The 15,502-nt window shown below is 37.4% G+C and overlaps 1 protein-coding gene and 1 long non-coding RNA gene across 3 annotated transcripts; both read right to left on the bottom strand.

Annotated features, from left to right (window-relative positions):
- Nucleotides 1-709: 709 nt before the first annotated feature.
- LOC130973673 (uncharacterized) lies at nucleotides 710-3,382 on the bottom strand. 2 transcript variants are annotated; one of them, XR_009084235.1, is made up of 8 exons: nucleotides 2,981-3,382; nucleotides 2,779-2,872; nucleotides 2,427-2,498; nucleotides 2,251-2,322; nucleotides 2,083-2,145; nucleotides 1,937-1,997; nucleotides 1,472-1,531; nucleotides 710-1,136 (listed from the first exon to the last, which is right to left on the bottom strand). It is a non-coding gene; the product is annotated as an uncharacterized LOC130973673 (long non-coding RNA). The 2 variants fall into 2 exon arrangements; XR_009084234.1 differs by having other exon boundaries at nucleotides 710-1,531; nucleotides 2,981-3,381.
- A 9,204-nt stretch (nucleotides 3,383-12,586) lies between these two features.
- LOC130975140 (uncharacterized) lies at nucleotides 12,587-14,226 on the bottom strand. Its single transcript, XM_057899969.1, has 5 exons — nucleotides 14,048-14,226; nucleotides 13,801-13,915; nucleotides 13,516-13,737; nucleotides 12,985-13,419; nucleotides 12,587-12,655 (listed from the first exon to the last, which is right to left on the bottom strand). The coding sequence occupies exons 1-5, from the start codon at nucleotides 14,224-14,226 to the stop codon at nucleotides 12,587-12,589; spliced, it is 1,020 nt and encodes a 339-aa protein (XP_057755952.1).
- Nucleotides 14,227-15,502: the final 1,276 nt, after the last annotated feature.

Below are 15,502 nucleotides of genomic sequence, written 5' to 3'. Positions count from 1 at the left end.
GTTATTAGAACCAAACTGATGATCGAATCGGTTAAGTTATTGGGTCATTGGATCATTGGTTGAACCGGTAAGTTATTGGTTGAACAGGTTGACTCGGTCTTTCGCAGAGAAAAAAAATAGTAAAAAATTTAAAATACATATTTTAACTAACATTTTAAGAATATCAAGCTATTTTAAAATAATATGGAACAAGAACAATTAGTATTTTATTATTTTTACTCTATCATAAATATATTTATTTTGGTTTTTATATTAAAATAACTATTATTTTTAAATTTTAATAATTTATTAATCAGTTTATGTTTATTATACTATTATACTACAAGTATTTATTAAAAAATAATATTAATAGATATTATAAAATTAAAAAAAATAAGTGAGTTTATAATTATTGTTAAATAAAAATATAATTAATTTAAAAATGAGTGATTTTATAACTAAAATTAAAATATATTAAATAAAAGTAAATTATTTATATATATAAATGGACCTGCTATATATAAAGAGCATATGGCATCTCCATTTATGAGGGTAAGGGTTGAAACTTGAAACCCTGCCTCTAGCATTTTGAACAAATTTTCAATTCCAAGCGGATTGGTCATACCGGTTTTTACCGGGCATAACTGATTTTTGAGCGGTTAATTTTGGATTTAACTATTTCGAATTGGTTCTCTGTCTTACATGGTCTAAATATCAAATCGGATCGGTATAGTTTCAACTTTACTGATTAAATATAAATTGCGTTGAACGAATTCGAATTAGAACAAACACTAGTAAATCGAATCAATGAGTATGGACTTAAATGCAAACTACTAAATCGAATAAAAAAAACTTCGACTTAGCCTCCTTCGTAAATCGAATTCTTTTTGTTCGATTTATACATGTATCTGGCTAATGATAAATCAACTCCATTAGTTTCGATTTACTATAAATACATCTACTCAAAAACCACCATAAGTTCAACAAGGTTCCAAGCAAAATCGTAGACAACAGGGTAAAAAACCCTTTTTAGAATTTAGTGGCAAGAATTAAAATACAAAAAAACTTCAGTGGGTCTTATATTATAAAAAACACATGAAGATCTAATTATAAATCATTTACAACTTTTTTTTCATGATATACTTCTGGCATGTCCCCTGCGAAACAAAAAATTTAAATTACTATGTTCATGTCTCTAGTGTCTGTGAAGGTGTCCATGCTTAGTAGGGTGCTACAATTCCTCAATTTCATAACAGCTCCAATATTTAGACGCAAAGGGGGATTTTATAGTATATACAAGGGATAGAATGTGATTCAGAATAAATGGGAGATGCAACAAAATAATGGGAGATGTTCATCAAACACACACTATAGAGAAACCTCTTAAGAAGTAAATTTAACTGATAACATATAAAACAATAAAAAATTAATGATTGTGTTTAACTAAAACAACTAACTAAAAAGTGGTATTTGATAAAGAAATTATTATAACCTGGTAGCATCGCTCGTCCATGAAGGCACTGATCCACAGAGAAGGTTTCCAGTTAAAAATCTACATTATTACAAGAAATTAAGGAGATAGATGATCAATATAAAGAAATCTACATTATACAATTTTCAATTGAAGCTAATAAATACATCGACCTTTAACCTTTGTATATATAAATACAAATTACTAATTATTACAAATAGACATAAAATTATTAGTAATACTAATCTCATCCAAATTCCAAACTTACTTGTCCTTTCTGAATAGTATTAATTATGTCACATGGAGCCATACGTGAAGAGTTGAAGTACATACATAATTTTCTGAATGTATATGTTTTTTATTTTTTATTTTTTTAAATGTTAAGCCAATAGATCTATCATTATAAAATTAAAGTATGCTCCAAAATAACAGTTATACTATCTCAAAGTATCAAGCATGATAATTTAATTATTACGTGTAACTCACTTTTGTCAACTTCTCATAGGAAGGTGGAATTGGTCCAATCAATTTGTTAAAGCTGAGGTCTCTGAAAAATAAATAATCAAGAACATGTTAATAGCCTCTAAATTAGCCAAGACTCAATAATAAATTAGTCATGTGTGATGTCTCACATATTATTGTCGGAGTTCAAGATCCTTTAAAGTGTTCCATGAATGTTGCAACACCTTTAAATCCTGTGAAATCATCACAAACAGAATCATGGTATTGTGAATAACTTTTTTTCCTTTCATTATTTTTACTTTCCACTTTTTAAAGATTCAAACGTATCAACTACTCACAGATATCTCATCGACTTAGTACTAAGTTCGGGAAAACTTGAAATTTCGGATCCACTCAAATAACTTATTCTCCTGCAAATCAAAATAATTAGAACCAAAGATAATTAATTAAACACATAAAGTTGTTACAATGAAACCATATCTTGTTCTATACACATAAAACATATCATGCTTACCAGTCAGTTAAGTTGCTCAATTTTGAAATACTAGAAGGAATTGGCTCACTTAGTCCACTCCCTGTAATATTTCTATATATATATATATAAAAAAAAACAGAACAAACTATTATTAATTGTAGCATCACATGGATATATTGCAATTCAAGAATAATAGAAAATTTATTGAAAAAATAGAGAATTTAAAGGGTTCACACAATATTTTGAGACTTCTCCAGCTCTCAATAAAATCAAGAATCTTTTCAGAGAATTGATTATCCCTAAGTCGACTGAATAATTTAAGGGAAAAAAATAAAAAATGTTGTTCCACTTTGCCATTAGCGATTATTTATTATAAAAAAATGAAGCTTACATATACTGTAAGTAACTGAGGTTGGCAACTGGTTGCAGTTAGCTCTCCTGTGAAATTGTTGGAGGAAAGTACCCTAATCCATGGATTCCTAATCCTATATCCACAACATCAGCAGCATTTCAAATTTCCACCTTAAAGCCAATACTAGTAACTAAAAATTCAAAATGCACATTTCAAATGCAACACACATATTTGACCTAACCTGATCACGTTTCGATGCCAACACTCAAAGCTAATCATTCAGTGGGCCGAGCAGCTGTTACCTTCGACTGACAAGCACGGCGGAGGATGAGCAACACGACTGACTGCGCAACTAGCGCATCTGACCAAGACGACTTCCGTGAGCACCACCGATCCCTGGGTATGACGCATAACCTGGAGATTGGCGTCCGTGGATAACTCGCTAAATAGGAGGGAGCACCCGGAATAGACGCAGTAGCCAATCGCCAGGTACAGAAAGAGTTACGAGACCTGCGGTGGCGTTCTTCGTTAACGGTGATAGGGTTTCCTTTGATAAGAGGAGAAGACTGACCCAGAGAACCCACTTTTTGGATTACACCCACTCTTTTTTGGGAACAAACCAAAAGGCCCAACTAAGGCACCAACAGAACCCTCAACAGCAAAATCCCGTTCTCAGTCACGCTATCCAGCCGGCTCACCCAACCCTCCAATGAGCTTCGCCAGCTTCCTCACACCTACCTGCTTCCAGCCAAAGAGAAACGCAACGTGTCAATAAAAAATTACAATAAAAATAAAAATCTGTAAATCTGTATCAAAATACATATGTATACTAGATGGACCTTTTTCTGTTTGATCTTTCTATTATTTAAAAGGTTTTTTTTTTTAAAAATTATAAACTCAAGACAATTGGTTGTAAAATTAAAGAACTTACCATCTTTGATTAATTTAATAATTTTAGGTTAATTCTTATTTCACATTAATTGGTCTTTTCAATATATTTTAAATTTTTTAATTGGTTTAATTTTTCTATTATATTTTAAATTTTTTACCCTTTTTTATAGCTTAGATCTTAAATTATGGACTTTTTTGTTTTAATTATGATGTTTTATCTTATCAAATACTTTATTTTTCTTTAATGATTTATCCTGTGAGCAGCATACTATACTATTATATATATTTTACCATGCTTTAATACTTGAGCTTCTGAATTAGATTCAAAACAGTAAAATACTAAATCAGAGGACAAATATAGAGAAACTTTGATAGCTGATCTGGTAAGAATATTCTAGATGGTTGATCTATCATAAGAGTAAGTCAAAGAAACTGATTCACATATATACATTCACATCTTTTTTAGGCTTTATTACAACATTGTGAAAACTAATATAACAGTACCTAATATACATTCACATATATACATTCACATGAAATATTGACATATTTAGAGTCCCTAGCAGCAGATAATTGTGCTGCTTCTTCACTTTTGTACGACAATTTTTTTGTTCTTTCCTTGCATTGTTGTAAATGCTACTGAGGCAACCTTTTTGCTATTAAACTGCTCCCACTCTTTTTTGTCAAATGCCTACATAAACTTTTATATTAGTTAAAATATTTGTAATTTACATGAGTGTGTGATGCGCGCTCGTGGACTGTGTCGGAAGAGAATTTCTCAATAAAGTTGCGTTGCAAGTATAGCTCTACCAACAACAATCCTCGAGGATCAAATTTAGAAAGGAATTGGTTGTCACAAGTTCAACCCTAATAAAATAACCGAAGTATTCAAACCTTGGATCGTCTCACAAGGAATGGGCAAACATGTGCTTCAACATTGGTTAGAAATCCGGGGTTGTAAGTCATGAGCAAGGAATTAAACTAGGAATCTTAGCAAACAAGTAATCTTAAAGTGTAAGGAACTAATTCAAATAACTAAGCAATATGTGAGCAATTCCAAACTAAGAAGACAACATTCAATAGAATTCTGTTCTAAACTAAACAAGTAACTATAACTAAGACAAAGCAATCAAGATTTTGGGGTTTTCAGATAAGAATGATAAAAGCAACTCTTGGCTAGACATGGGAATTGGGGTCACTATCCTTGTCTAATAACCATATCTTGACAATTATGAGAAACCAAGCTCATTAAGTTTACTTCTATACTTGAAGTATGTTAAATGGTTTGGTCAACATCCACCCATAAGGTCTAACCTCACTACTAATTAACCTAGTAGTAGGCTAGTGTCAATGGCTATCAAATTGACCACTAAGGGTTCCAAATAATCAAATCTATTAGACCCAACAACTCAAGTTCACCCAATTCCCTTGGCCTAAGCCAAGAGTAAAAGGAACTACTCCATAATCGAAGTAAACAATTCATCAAACACATGGTGAGAATTAACAAAAGACATGTTCAAATTGCAATTGGATTGAAATTAACAAATACCCACTAACAAGTATCACCATACAATCACTCAAACAACACAATTAATCGTAGAAATCATCAATGTAACATCAACAAATCAAGATTCACAATATTCATGCAATGGGTATAAAGTAACACTTGACAAGAATCCATAAAACTAACACAAGATCTAAGCAAAATTATACTAAGGAATTCAAATTAAACAATCAAAACTAGTAATTAACAAGATCCAATTCAGAATTTAACGAGGGAAAATCAAATTAAAGCTAGATCTAGAGAGGAACAAGAGTTTCTCTCTCTAGAAGAACAAAGAACTAAAAACTAGAAAATGTGTCTTAGTGTAAAATGATTGATCCCCCCTTCTTCCTAGCATCCTTGGGTCTTTTCCATGTAGAAACAGCTTGAATTTGGGCCTAATGAGCCTCAGAAATCGCCAGGCACAATTTTCTTTAATGAGGTTACGTGCAGCTTCCGCGCGTGTGCGCCATGTATGCCTGCGCGTCGATTGCTTTTGTGATCCACGCGTGCACGCCAAGTGCGCGTGCGCGTCGGTTGGAATTCTTTGGTCCGCACGGATGCGTCCATCCTTGCGCGCCGCTTCCAGCTATGCTCATCCATGCGTGCGCGTGAAGTGCGCGTGCGCGTCGGTGCTGAAGTTTCCAAACTCCAAATCTTCATGTTCATTCCTCTTGTGCATGCTTTCTTTCTCTCTTCTAGGCCATTCTTACCCTATTAATTCTGAAATCACTCAACAAATACATCACGGAATCGAATGGCAATAAAAGAGGATCAAAATATAGTAATTCTAAGGCAAAATAAGCATGTTTTTCATCATGGAGCAATATTAGGAAGTGAACACAAAACCATGCATTTCTTGTGAATAAGTGCGAGAAATATTGACAAAAACCCCCAAATTAAGCACAAGATAAACCACAAAATTGGGGTTTATCAAATCTCCCCACACTTAAACCAAGCATGTCCTCATGCTTAAAATAAAAAGACCAAAGATCATGGTGAGAAAGGGTTTATGAAATGCAAACTACCTAAGTGAATGCATGCAACTAATGTAAAATCGTCTATCTACTTTGTCAAGGGTAAATCCATCCTCCAAGAACACATGTGAGCATATAGGGTGAAAATGATATGTAGTTCATGAATCCTACCAAACTGAATACCACTATGAAGTGCATATAACTTGCTAAATGAACGCTTGTGAAAGCGGGGAACAAGGAGTTGAGCATCGAACCCTCGCCGGATGTGTATCCGCTCTATGCACTCAAGTGTATAGGGTTCGTCACTCGATCCTCTCCTAATCATGCTTTCCAAGATTTGTCTTTCATCTAACAATCAAAAATTACTTAATGCATGCATACAAGTGTCATGAGGTCTTATTCATGGGTTGTAATAGGGCTAGGGTGAAGGTAAGGATGTATATGGTCAAGTGAGCTTAAAATTTGAGTCCTTGATTAACCTAGAATCCCACTAGACACATAGAACAACCTATACAACTATAATACATTATCTAGCTACCCTTGAGTTTCACTTTTTGCATACTCATGCATTCTTTTCAATTCACATCCATATGCATTATTTTTTTATTACTTTGTCTTGGGGCATTTTTGTCCCCTTTCATTGCTTTTCTTTCCTTTTTCATTTTTTTCTTTTTTCATACATTCTCATATATACACATATGAATTTCTTCTCTTTTTCTTTTTTTTTTTTTTTTTGGTCCCCTTTTTCTTGGGGTTCATGTATAAAAGTTTCAATGCATATGGTTCAATCATTCAATACATGAGTATGTTCCCAAATCCCAGAATTTTCAATTACAGTTACAATACACCTCTATATCTACCCAAGTTCCCAAGTATACCCTCCCAATTGAATGATACACATCCTAACTCACCTAGGCTAATCAAGGATCCAAATTTAGGGACATTCATGGTTTTTCACTTAGGGTTGTTGATGTGCTCTATTTAAGAACAAAAAGGGTGTGTCATGGGCTCAAAATTGGTTAGAAATGGTAGATAAAAGGGTTAAGGCCATTTGGGAGAAGTGACTATTGAAGCGACGGCCTCAATCATGTAAATGCATTTATACACAAGTAATGGACATATAGAATCAGACAAAACAAGGATTGCAATCATAGAGAGAGAATAATGCACACAAGAATGGGAAATAGTGGTTAGAAGATATAACCACACAATAGGCTCAAAACTTACATGCTTGTGTTCTCAGCTCAATCATTATGTTCCAAAATACATTTTTGAAGCAAGTTTTCCGCAAAAAATTTTCCAAAATTGGTAGGGTACCCCAAAACACAGTTTCTTGGGGAAGAAGTTATTATTTTGACCAAGCAACTCTATAGAGACTAACTATCATGCAAAAGATATTTACAAACAAGACTAACTACACATGCAATGTACTAACTACTAAGCAAAAGATAAATCCATGGTTATTGAAAGGAAGAGATTGTTACCCATGGAGATCGGTCGAACGACCTCCCCACACTTAGAATTTAGCACGGTCCTCCGTGCTACTAACAATGCGCAAAGGACGATCGGGACCGGAACCTTCACTATCCCCTTCATCAGAGCTCCCATCACTTGGGTTTGAGGTGGATGTGAATATTTCGGGTTCCTCCATGCTAGGGATAACACAACGCAGAAGCTTCTTGATGCAAGTGTATCGGCGTTAGTTGTGCCGCTCATATCTATCAATCTTCCGGTGTAGATCTTCTATCCTTTGATGTGTGGATCTCAGCGGTGGTGACGATGAGGTGGAAGGAATAATAGATGGTAGGGCTATGTCAAGGCTTGGTTTGTTCATCGGAAGATGTAAGTATTTTCTGCTTGGGACTACATCGCCCTTAGCTGGAATTATAGCTTTTGTGTCCATGGCTTCCCAAGGAACACCTGCAGCAGCAACTAAATCAGATACCAATGCTGGAAATGGCAAATTGCCCTGGGCATGGACTTGACCCATCGCTTGCTTGACAAGAAGTGGAATGTTCACCGGTCTCCCCGTGAGAACACACCAAACAAGCAAAGCGAGATCCGCCGTGAAGGACGACTTGTGGGTGCTAGGTAGAACACACCAAACGGGCGTCAATGCACATGGGTCTCATTCAGAGTTGACCATGGGTCCAAAATGCCTCTGGTTCAGCATTGACTCGGAGGACCGAGTCCTGGTCAAATCCAGACTTTTCTCGCTAACGTAAGACCTCTTGGTAGCCATCCATGTCACTTGGTACTGGTAAGACATTAAGCACTTGCTGAATAGCCTCTTCTGATATTGAGACTTGCTTCCAGCGCACGTATACTGATTGAAGAGAGGGAAGCTGGTATTTAGTGTAGAATTCTACCACCCATGAGAGGTTGACCTCTTGTAGTTTTCTCAGAAAAAACTCCCATCCTCGCTGTTCAATGCGGGGTAGAATACAAGGAGCAACTTTGTCCGGCGGAGCGAGTAGATGCTCAGCATGATAGTTCCTCTCAACCATGGCGGGGAACACAAATTCCCAGAAACAGTTGGGAAATCTTGAAGAATCCTTTGCTGGTTTGCTTTTCTCATTGTCATCAATAGGAGCGGGTGCCTTCGCCTTCTTAGATAGAGGTTTGGCTCCTAATGAAGAGTGCGCCTTATAGCGTGACTTCGGGGGTGCCCTCTTTGTGGCTGGTTTCCTTGAAGCTTTCTCCTTGCCTTTCTTGGTGGCCATCTTGAAAAAGGAGGGGAAAGAAGGAAAGTGTTAAACCCAAAGGATCAACTCAACAAATACGCAAGTGAGAGGTAGTGCCCAAAAGAAATAGTACAACAAAGTAGTCATAGAAGCATGGGTCACAACACTTGGCATGGGATGCAAGAGGGAGTAAAGCATGCAATATGGCATGAGAGGAATGATCTCAAGCATCCAAAACAAAGAGCAAGTCATGTTCAATGAGTATCTAATTAGCAAGTAATAAGCGAAATGGATTCAATGCACTTAGAAGAGAGCAAGTGAATGAGGAGGAAGTACCAATTTGAAGATATATGACTAGAATAAACCAAGATGGCATATGTGTATTTCCTCGAACACTTGGTGTGTATTTAACAAGCAATGAGCAATTATGAGATACTCAACCAATTAGAAGCCCAAAATGAAGTATCAATCATCACACAACATCATCCACTGACAAAGATAATGAAAAACAATCAACAAGATCCATCAAAATAAATCAAAGTTCAAGTTCAACATCCATGGAAAAACAAAAAGAAGAAAGAGTAAACAAGCAAAAAACAAGTGGTATAATCATGCAACTAAAATAGAAAATAAGGAAATCAACAAGAAAAATCTAACTAGAAAAAGAAATGATGCAAAGGAAGTAATAGATGAGATATGGGGGAAGTAGAACCTTGAGAAGTGAAAAAGAATAAGGTGAATTTTCCTTTTGAAGATGAGAAAGAGAGGGAAGAGATGTAGTGCCACCAGAAGAGGAGGTGGTCGCCGGTGAGTAGCCAGAGACAGTGGTGGTGGAGTATGGAAGAGAAAAGATGAGAAGAGAATAGAAAGGATGGAGAAAGAAGAAGAAAGAAACAAGAAAGAGGATGAGAGAAGCAAGGTGCGCAACTTTAAAACTGGTTCGTGCGACCAATGCGCACGCACGGTGCGCTAGCGTGTCGGTGAGAGTTGAGCGAGGGACGCGTGCGCATCATTGGCGCGTACACGCAAGTACAGATGTGCCCCTGGCACAGGACTGGCACAAAGTTGGCCTAAGTTTCAGGTTTTTATACCAGAGTTGGCAAGTAGCACAGGCGCGTGGATGCACACATTGCGCTGACACGTGCCTGATGGGGTTGGCTACCGGCGCGGACGCGGGCAGTGCGCGGATGCGTCAGTGCGGGTACAGACTAGGCACAAGTATGGCACAAGTATGGCACAACTCTCGGATTTGTTGTACCAGGGAGTTCATAGTGCACCATCGGCGCATGCGCGCACAGTGTGCTTGCGCGTCGATGACCAAGTTGCAAGGGGGTGCGCAGGCGGCATGCACGCTGGCGCGTGGGTGCCTGACTTGAAGTGGACACAAAGTGGGTACAAGGTGGGCACAACTCTCGGGTTTTTTGGCCCAGGAGTAAGAAATACACCACCGGCGCGCGCGCACAGTGCGCTCACGCGCGGATGCCCTTTTTCCTTGCTTTTTTTAAAGCATAACAAGAGCTATTCTAACACATTTTTGGCAGGTGTTCAAGCTAGTAGTCAAGAGAACACACTCAAATTCATGCACTATTCAAAACATAGCATTTTCTCCACTTCAACAATTCTTCCATACCAAAATGATGAAATCTATCTAAATATCCTAGTTATCCAATAAGATCAATAAAACTAGCATTCCTAAGCTATCAACAACATCAAGAAGTCACAAAATTCACAAGAATCTAAAGCTAAAAACAAAACAGTATATACAAGGAAGAACTTACCACGGTGGGGTGCCTCCCACCAAGCACTTTTCTTTAACATCCTTAAGTTGGACGGTCAGTTGCTCAAGCTTCTCCTTCTCTAGGTGCATCCGCCAATAGTAACACCTCTAGATCTTTTGGGAGCTTGTAGCCATGATACTTCTTTACTCTATGTCCATTCACCTTGAAAGTTGCTTCACTTTTAGGATCAAACAACTCCACCACCCCATAGGGCTTTATCTCCTTCTCCTTGAAAAGGCCTTCCCATCTAGAGCGGAGCTTGCCAGGCATGAAACGAAGCCTCGAATTATAGAGGAGAACTTCATCACCTTCTTGGAAGTCCTTCTTCCGGATGTGATGGTCATAGAATGTTTTAGTCTTTTCCTTGTAAATCTGGGCATTCTCATATGCTTCATTCCTCAAACACTCGAGCTCCTCTAGCTACAATTTTCTGGCTACTCCTGCCTGGGTCAAATCTATGTTGCACCGCTTTACTGCCCGATAGGCTTTGTGCTCAATCTCCACCGGAAGGTGGCATGCCTTACCATAGATGATCTGGAAGGGACTCATCCCTAATAGAGTCTTATAGGCCGTTCTATACGCCTATAGTGCATTTCCTAACCGAGGCTCCAATCCTTCCTTTGTGGATTGACCACTTTCTCCAAGATTCTCTTAATCTCCTGGTTGGACACTTCGGCTTGTCCATTGGTTTGCGAATGATAAGCAGTGGCAACCTTATGCACTACCCCATAGCGCTTGAGCAGTGCCTCTACTTTTCTGTTACAAAAGTGGGATCCTTGGTTGCTCACGATTGCTCGTGGCGACCCATAACGGCATACAATGTTATTCCTAATAAAAGAAATGATGGTATTGGCATCGTCAAGGCGGGTAGGTATTGCTTCCACCCACTTTGACACGTAGTCAACTGCTAACAGAATATATAGATACCCACTTGAGTTGGGAAACGGTCCCATAAAGTCAATGCCCCATACATCAAATATCTCACAGAACAACATAAGTTGTTGAGGCATCTAATCCCTTTGGGACGTGTTTCCCGACTTCTGACACTGATGGCAAGACACACATAACCAGTTAGCATCCTTGAATAAGGTTGGCCACCAGAATCCACAATCTAACACCTTTTTAGCAGTCCTTTGTGATCCAAAGTGGCCACCACATTTGAACGAATGGCAAGCTTCAAGAATGGGTTGGATTTCAGTCTCCAGGATACATCTTCGAATTACTTGGTCCACTCCTGATGAGCGGATATTTTATACACTTTTTAGGGATATTTTCATATAGTTTTTAGTAGGATCTAGCTACATTTTAGTATATTTTTATTAGTTTTTATGCAAAAATCACATTTTCTAGACTTTGCTATGAGTTTGTGTGTTTTTCTGTGATTTTAGGTATTTTCTGGCTGAAATTGAGGGACCTGAGCAAAAATCTGATTCAGAGGCTGATAAAGGACTGTTGATGCTATTGGATTCTGACTTCCCTGCACTCGAAATGGGATTTTTGGAGCTATAGAAACCCAAATAGCGCGCTCTTAATTGCGTTGGAAAGTAGACATCCAAGGCTTTCCAGAAATATATAATAGTCCATACTCTGCCCGAGTTTAGATGACGCAAATTGGCATTCAACGCCAACTTTCTGCCCTATTATGGCGTTAAACGCCAGAAACAAGTTGCAAGTTAGAGTCAAATGCCAGAAATAAGTTACAAACTGGCATTCAACTCCAAAGAAGGCTTCTACACGTGAAAGCTTCAATGCGCAGCCCCAACACACACCAAGTGGGCCTCGGAAGTAGATTTCTGCACCATCTATCTTAGTTTACTCATTTTCTGAAAACCTAGGTTACTAGTTGAGTATAAAAACTACTTTTAGAGATTTATTTTAGACCTCATGACATTTTACATTTGAATTTGTATCTTTGACGGCATGAGTCTCTAAACCCCATGGTTGGGGGTGAGCAAGGTTGTCAAACTCGCGAGTCTAGGTAAACTCGTGGAGCTGACCTAGACTCGACTCGTAGACTCGACTCGTAGACTCATACGAGTTTACCTGTTATACATTTTTAAAAAAAATATATATATATCATGTATAATATATATATTTACTCAGATATAGACATTTAAACCTAACAATTTCAACATCAAAACACATAATAAATTAACCTAATACTAAAATTACAAGTTACAACAAGTACTTTGGATCACACATTTAAATCCTTCACAAGTATTTATCTAGTTCAACATAAAACACACAATTACACAATCAAAGGTTCATAAGACATAACCAAAACACAAAAGAAAACAACAAAGCAACAATTAAATTTCTAATAAACTCTAAAACTCAAATCCTCCAATATCTTCATCTTCCATGGCATCAACATCATCATCTTCACTATCTTCATCAGAAACATCATTTCTTTCAGCCTCAGGTTCAACACGGCCAACAAAATCTTCATCATCATTCACATGTTCATCTTCTTCCTCTATTAAATTTTGTTGTGGATCCCCAATAAACTCATTCTCACCTCCTTCACCCATGTTGAATTCATTACTATTCATACCTGGAATAGCAAATTCATTACTATTTGGATCATCATTAGTATTGTCATTCATTGGCAAGTGAGAATGCTCAACACTTTCAGCAATATTTTCATTAACATCCTCAGTTATCCACTCATCATCAGAATGCACTGCATCAAATTCAAGTTCTGGAGTTTTTCTAATTTGCTTGCCCTTTAACTTCAAATTATACATCACATACACTAGATCATTCATTTTCTTTTGATGCAACCGATTTCTTCTCTTTGTATGAACCTACAAACATATAGTGCCAATAGTTAATAAAAATACAAAAATTAAAATTAAAATAAATAATAAATAGTTCTAAGGAAGTAAGGAATAAGGAATTACCATTTTAAATGCACTCCAATTACGCTCACAACCAGATGAACTACAAGTTAAGCTTAGAACTCGGATAGCAAACTTCTTTAGTTCTGGACAACTATCTCCATAGAAGTCCCACCACTCAGCAGGTAGCATGGTCTTCCTACTACTCTTTGCAGTTTCATTACCAAAGAGGCCTCTAGCATAATGAAAGTCAGGAAGCTGTAGACCAACCTTTTTCCTTTCTTCCTAGTTAGGAACCAGTTTTTTCAAACAACTATATAGACCAATCTTAATGTCAGCATCATCAACCATGAAATTTGGTTCATAGTGATAATGAGGATTAAGATAATACGCAGCTGCATGCAATGGTCTATGCAATTGACTTTCCCACCTTCCATCAATAATTTCCCATATAGGTTCATAACTAAAAATAACAATGCAAATGAATAAAAATAAGAAAATTAAATAAATAACTGAATATAAGAAGAAAACATGGTAACATGATACATTGATAATCAAATATTAAAGCTTTCAATTAGTCAAAACTCAAGATTACCTCTTTTTAACACAACCGAAGTTAGTCTTGATTGTTTCTTTGGCGTTTCTCATGCCTTCAAAGATGAAACCCATGGCTGGTTTTTCATCTGAATCAACCAAGCGAAGGACTGTAATGAGAGGAGCAGCAGCCTTGAGGCATATGACAATATTCTTCCATAGCCTACTATCCAAGGCCATGTTTTGAACTCTTATTCCTTCAGGCGTTGATGCAACCTTAGTTGTCTTCCAATCAGCCGAAGTAAATGGTGCACGAAATGCAATCTAACTCTTTGGCAATTCGCACAACTAACCAGCAAGTGCACTGGGTCGTCCAAGTAATACCTTACGTGAGTAAGGATCGATCCCACAGAGATTATTGGATTGAAGCAAGCTATATTTATTTTATTAATCTTAGTCAGGAGGCCAATAAGATTATTTGGATTTAATTGTAAGAAGTCAAAGTGTTTAGATTTATTAGAAAAATAAAAGAGAATCAAATCGTTACTTGGTGTGCAGTAATGAGAAATATGTTGGAGTTTTGGAGATGCTTTGTCCTTTGAATTTCTACTTTTCCTTGAAGTCCTCTTCCCACACGCAGGGTCCCTTCCATGGCAAGCTCTATGTAGGGTGTCACCGTTGTCAATGGCTACCTCTCATCCTCTCAGTGAAAACGTTCCTATGCTCTGTCACAGCACGGCTAATCATCTGTCGGTTCTCAATCAGGTTGGAATAGAATCCATTGATTCTTTTGCGTCTGTCACTAACGCCCAACCTTCAGGAGTTTGAAGTTCGTCACAGTCATTCAATCCCAGAATCCTACTCGGAATACCACAGACAAGGTTTAGACTTTCCGGATTCTTATGAATGCCGCCATCAATCCGGCTTATACCACGGAGATTCTGATTAAGGAATCTAAGAGATACTCATTCAATCTGATGTAGAACGGAGGTGGTTGTCAGGCACACGTTCATGGATTGAGGAAGGTGATGAGTGTCACGGATCATCACCTTCTCCATAATTAAGCGCGAATGAACATCTTAGATAAGAACAAGTGTGTTTGAATGGAAAACAAAGTAATTGTATTAATTCATCGAGACGCTGCAGAGCTCCTCACCCCCAACAATGGAGTTTAGAGACTCATGCCGTCAAAAAGTATGTAATTCAGATATGAAAATGTCATGAGGTACAAAATAAGTCTCTAAAAGTTGTTTAAATAGTAAACTAGTAGCCTAGGTTTACAGAATATGAGTAAACTAAGATAATTGGTGCAGAAATCCACTTCTGGGGCCCACTTGGTGTGTGCTGGGGCTGAGACTAAAGCTATCCACGAGTAGAGGCTTTTCTTGGAGTTGAACTCCAAGTTATGACGTGTTTTGGGCGTTCAACTCCGGATCATGACGTGTTTCTGGCGTTTAACTCCAGACAGCAGCATATACTTGGCGTTCAATGCCAAGTTACGTCGTCTATCTTCACG

This window comes from Arachis stenosperma, chromosome 4 (assembly GCF_014773155.1).
Source record: "Arachis stenosperma cultivar V10309 chromosome 4, arast.V10309.gnm1.PFL2, whole genome shotgun sequence".
NCBI lineage: Eukaryota > Viridiplantae > Streptophyta > Magnoliopsida > Fabales > Fabaceae > Arachis > Arachis stenosperma.
This window is presented reverse-complemented; position numbering and strand designations above follow the sequence as displayed.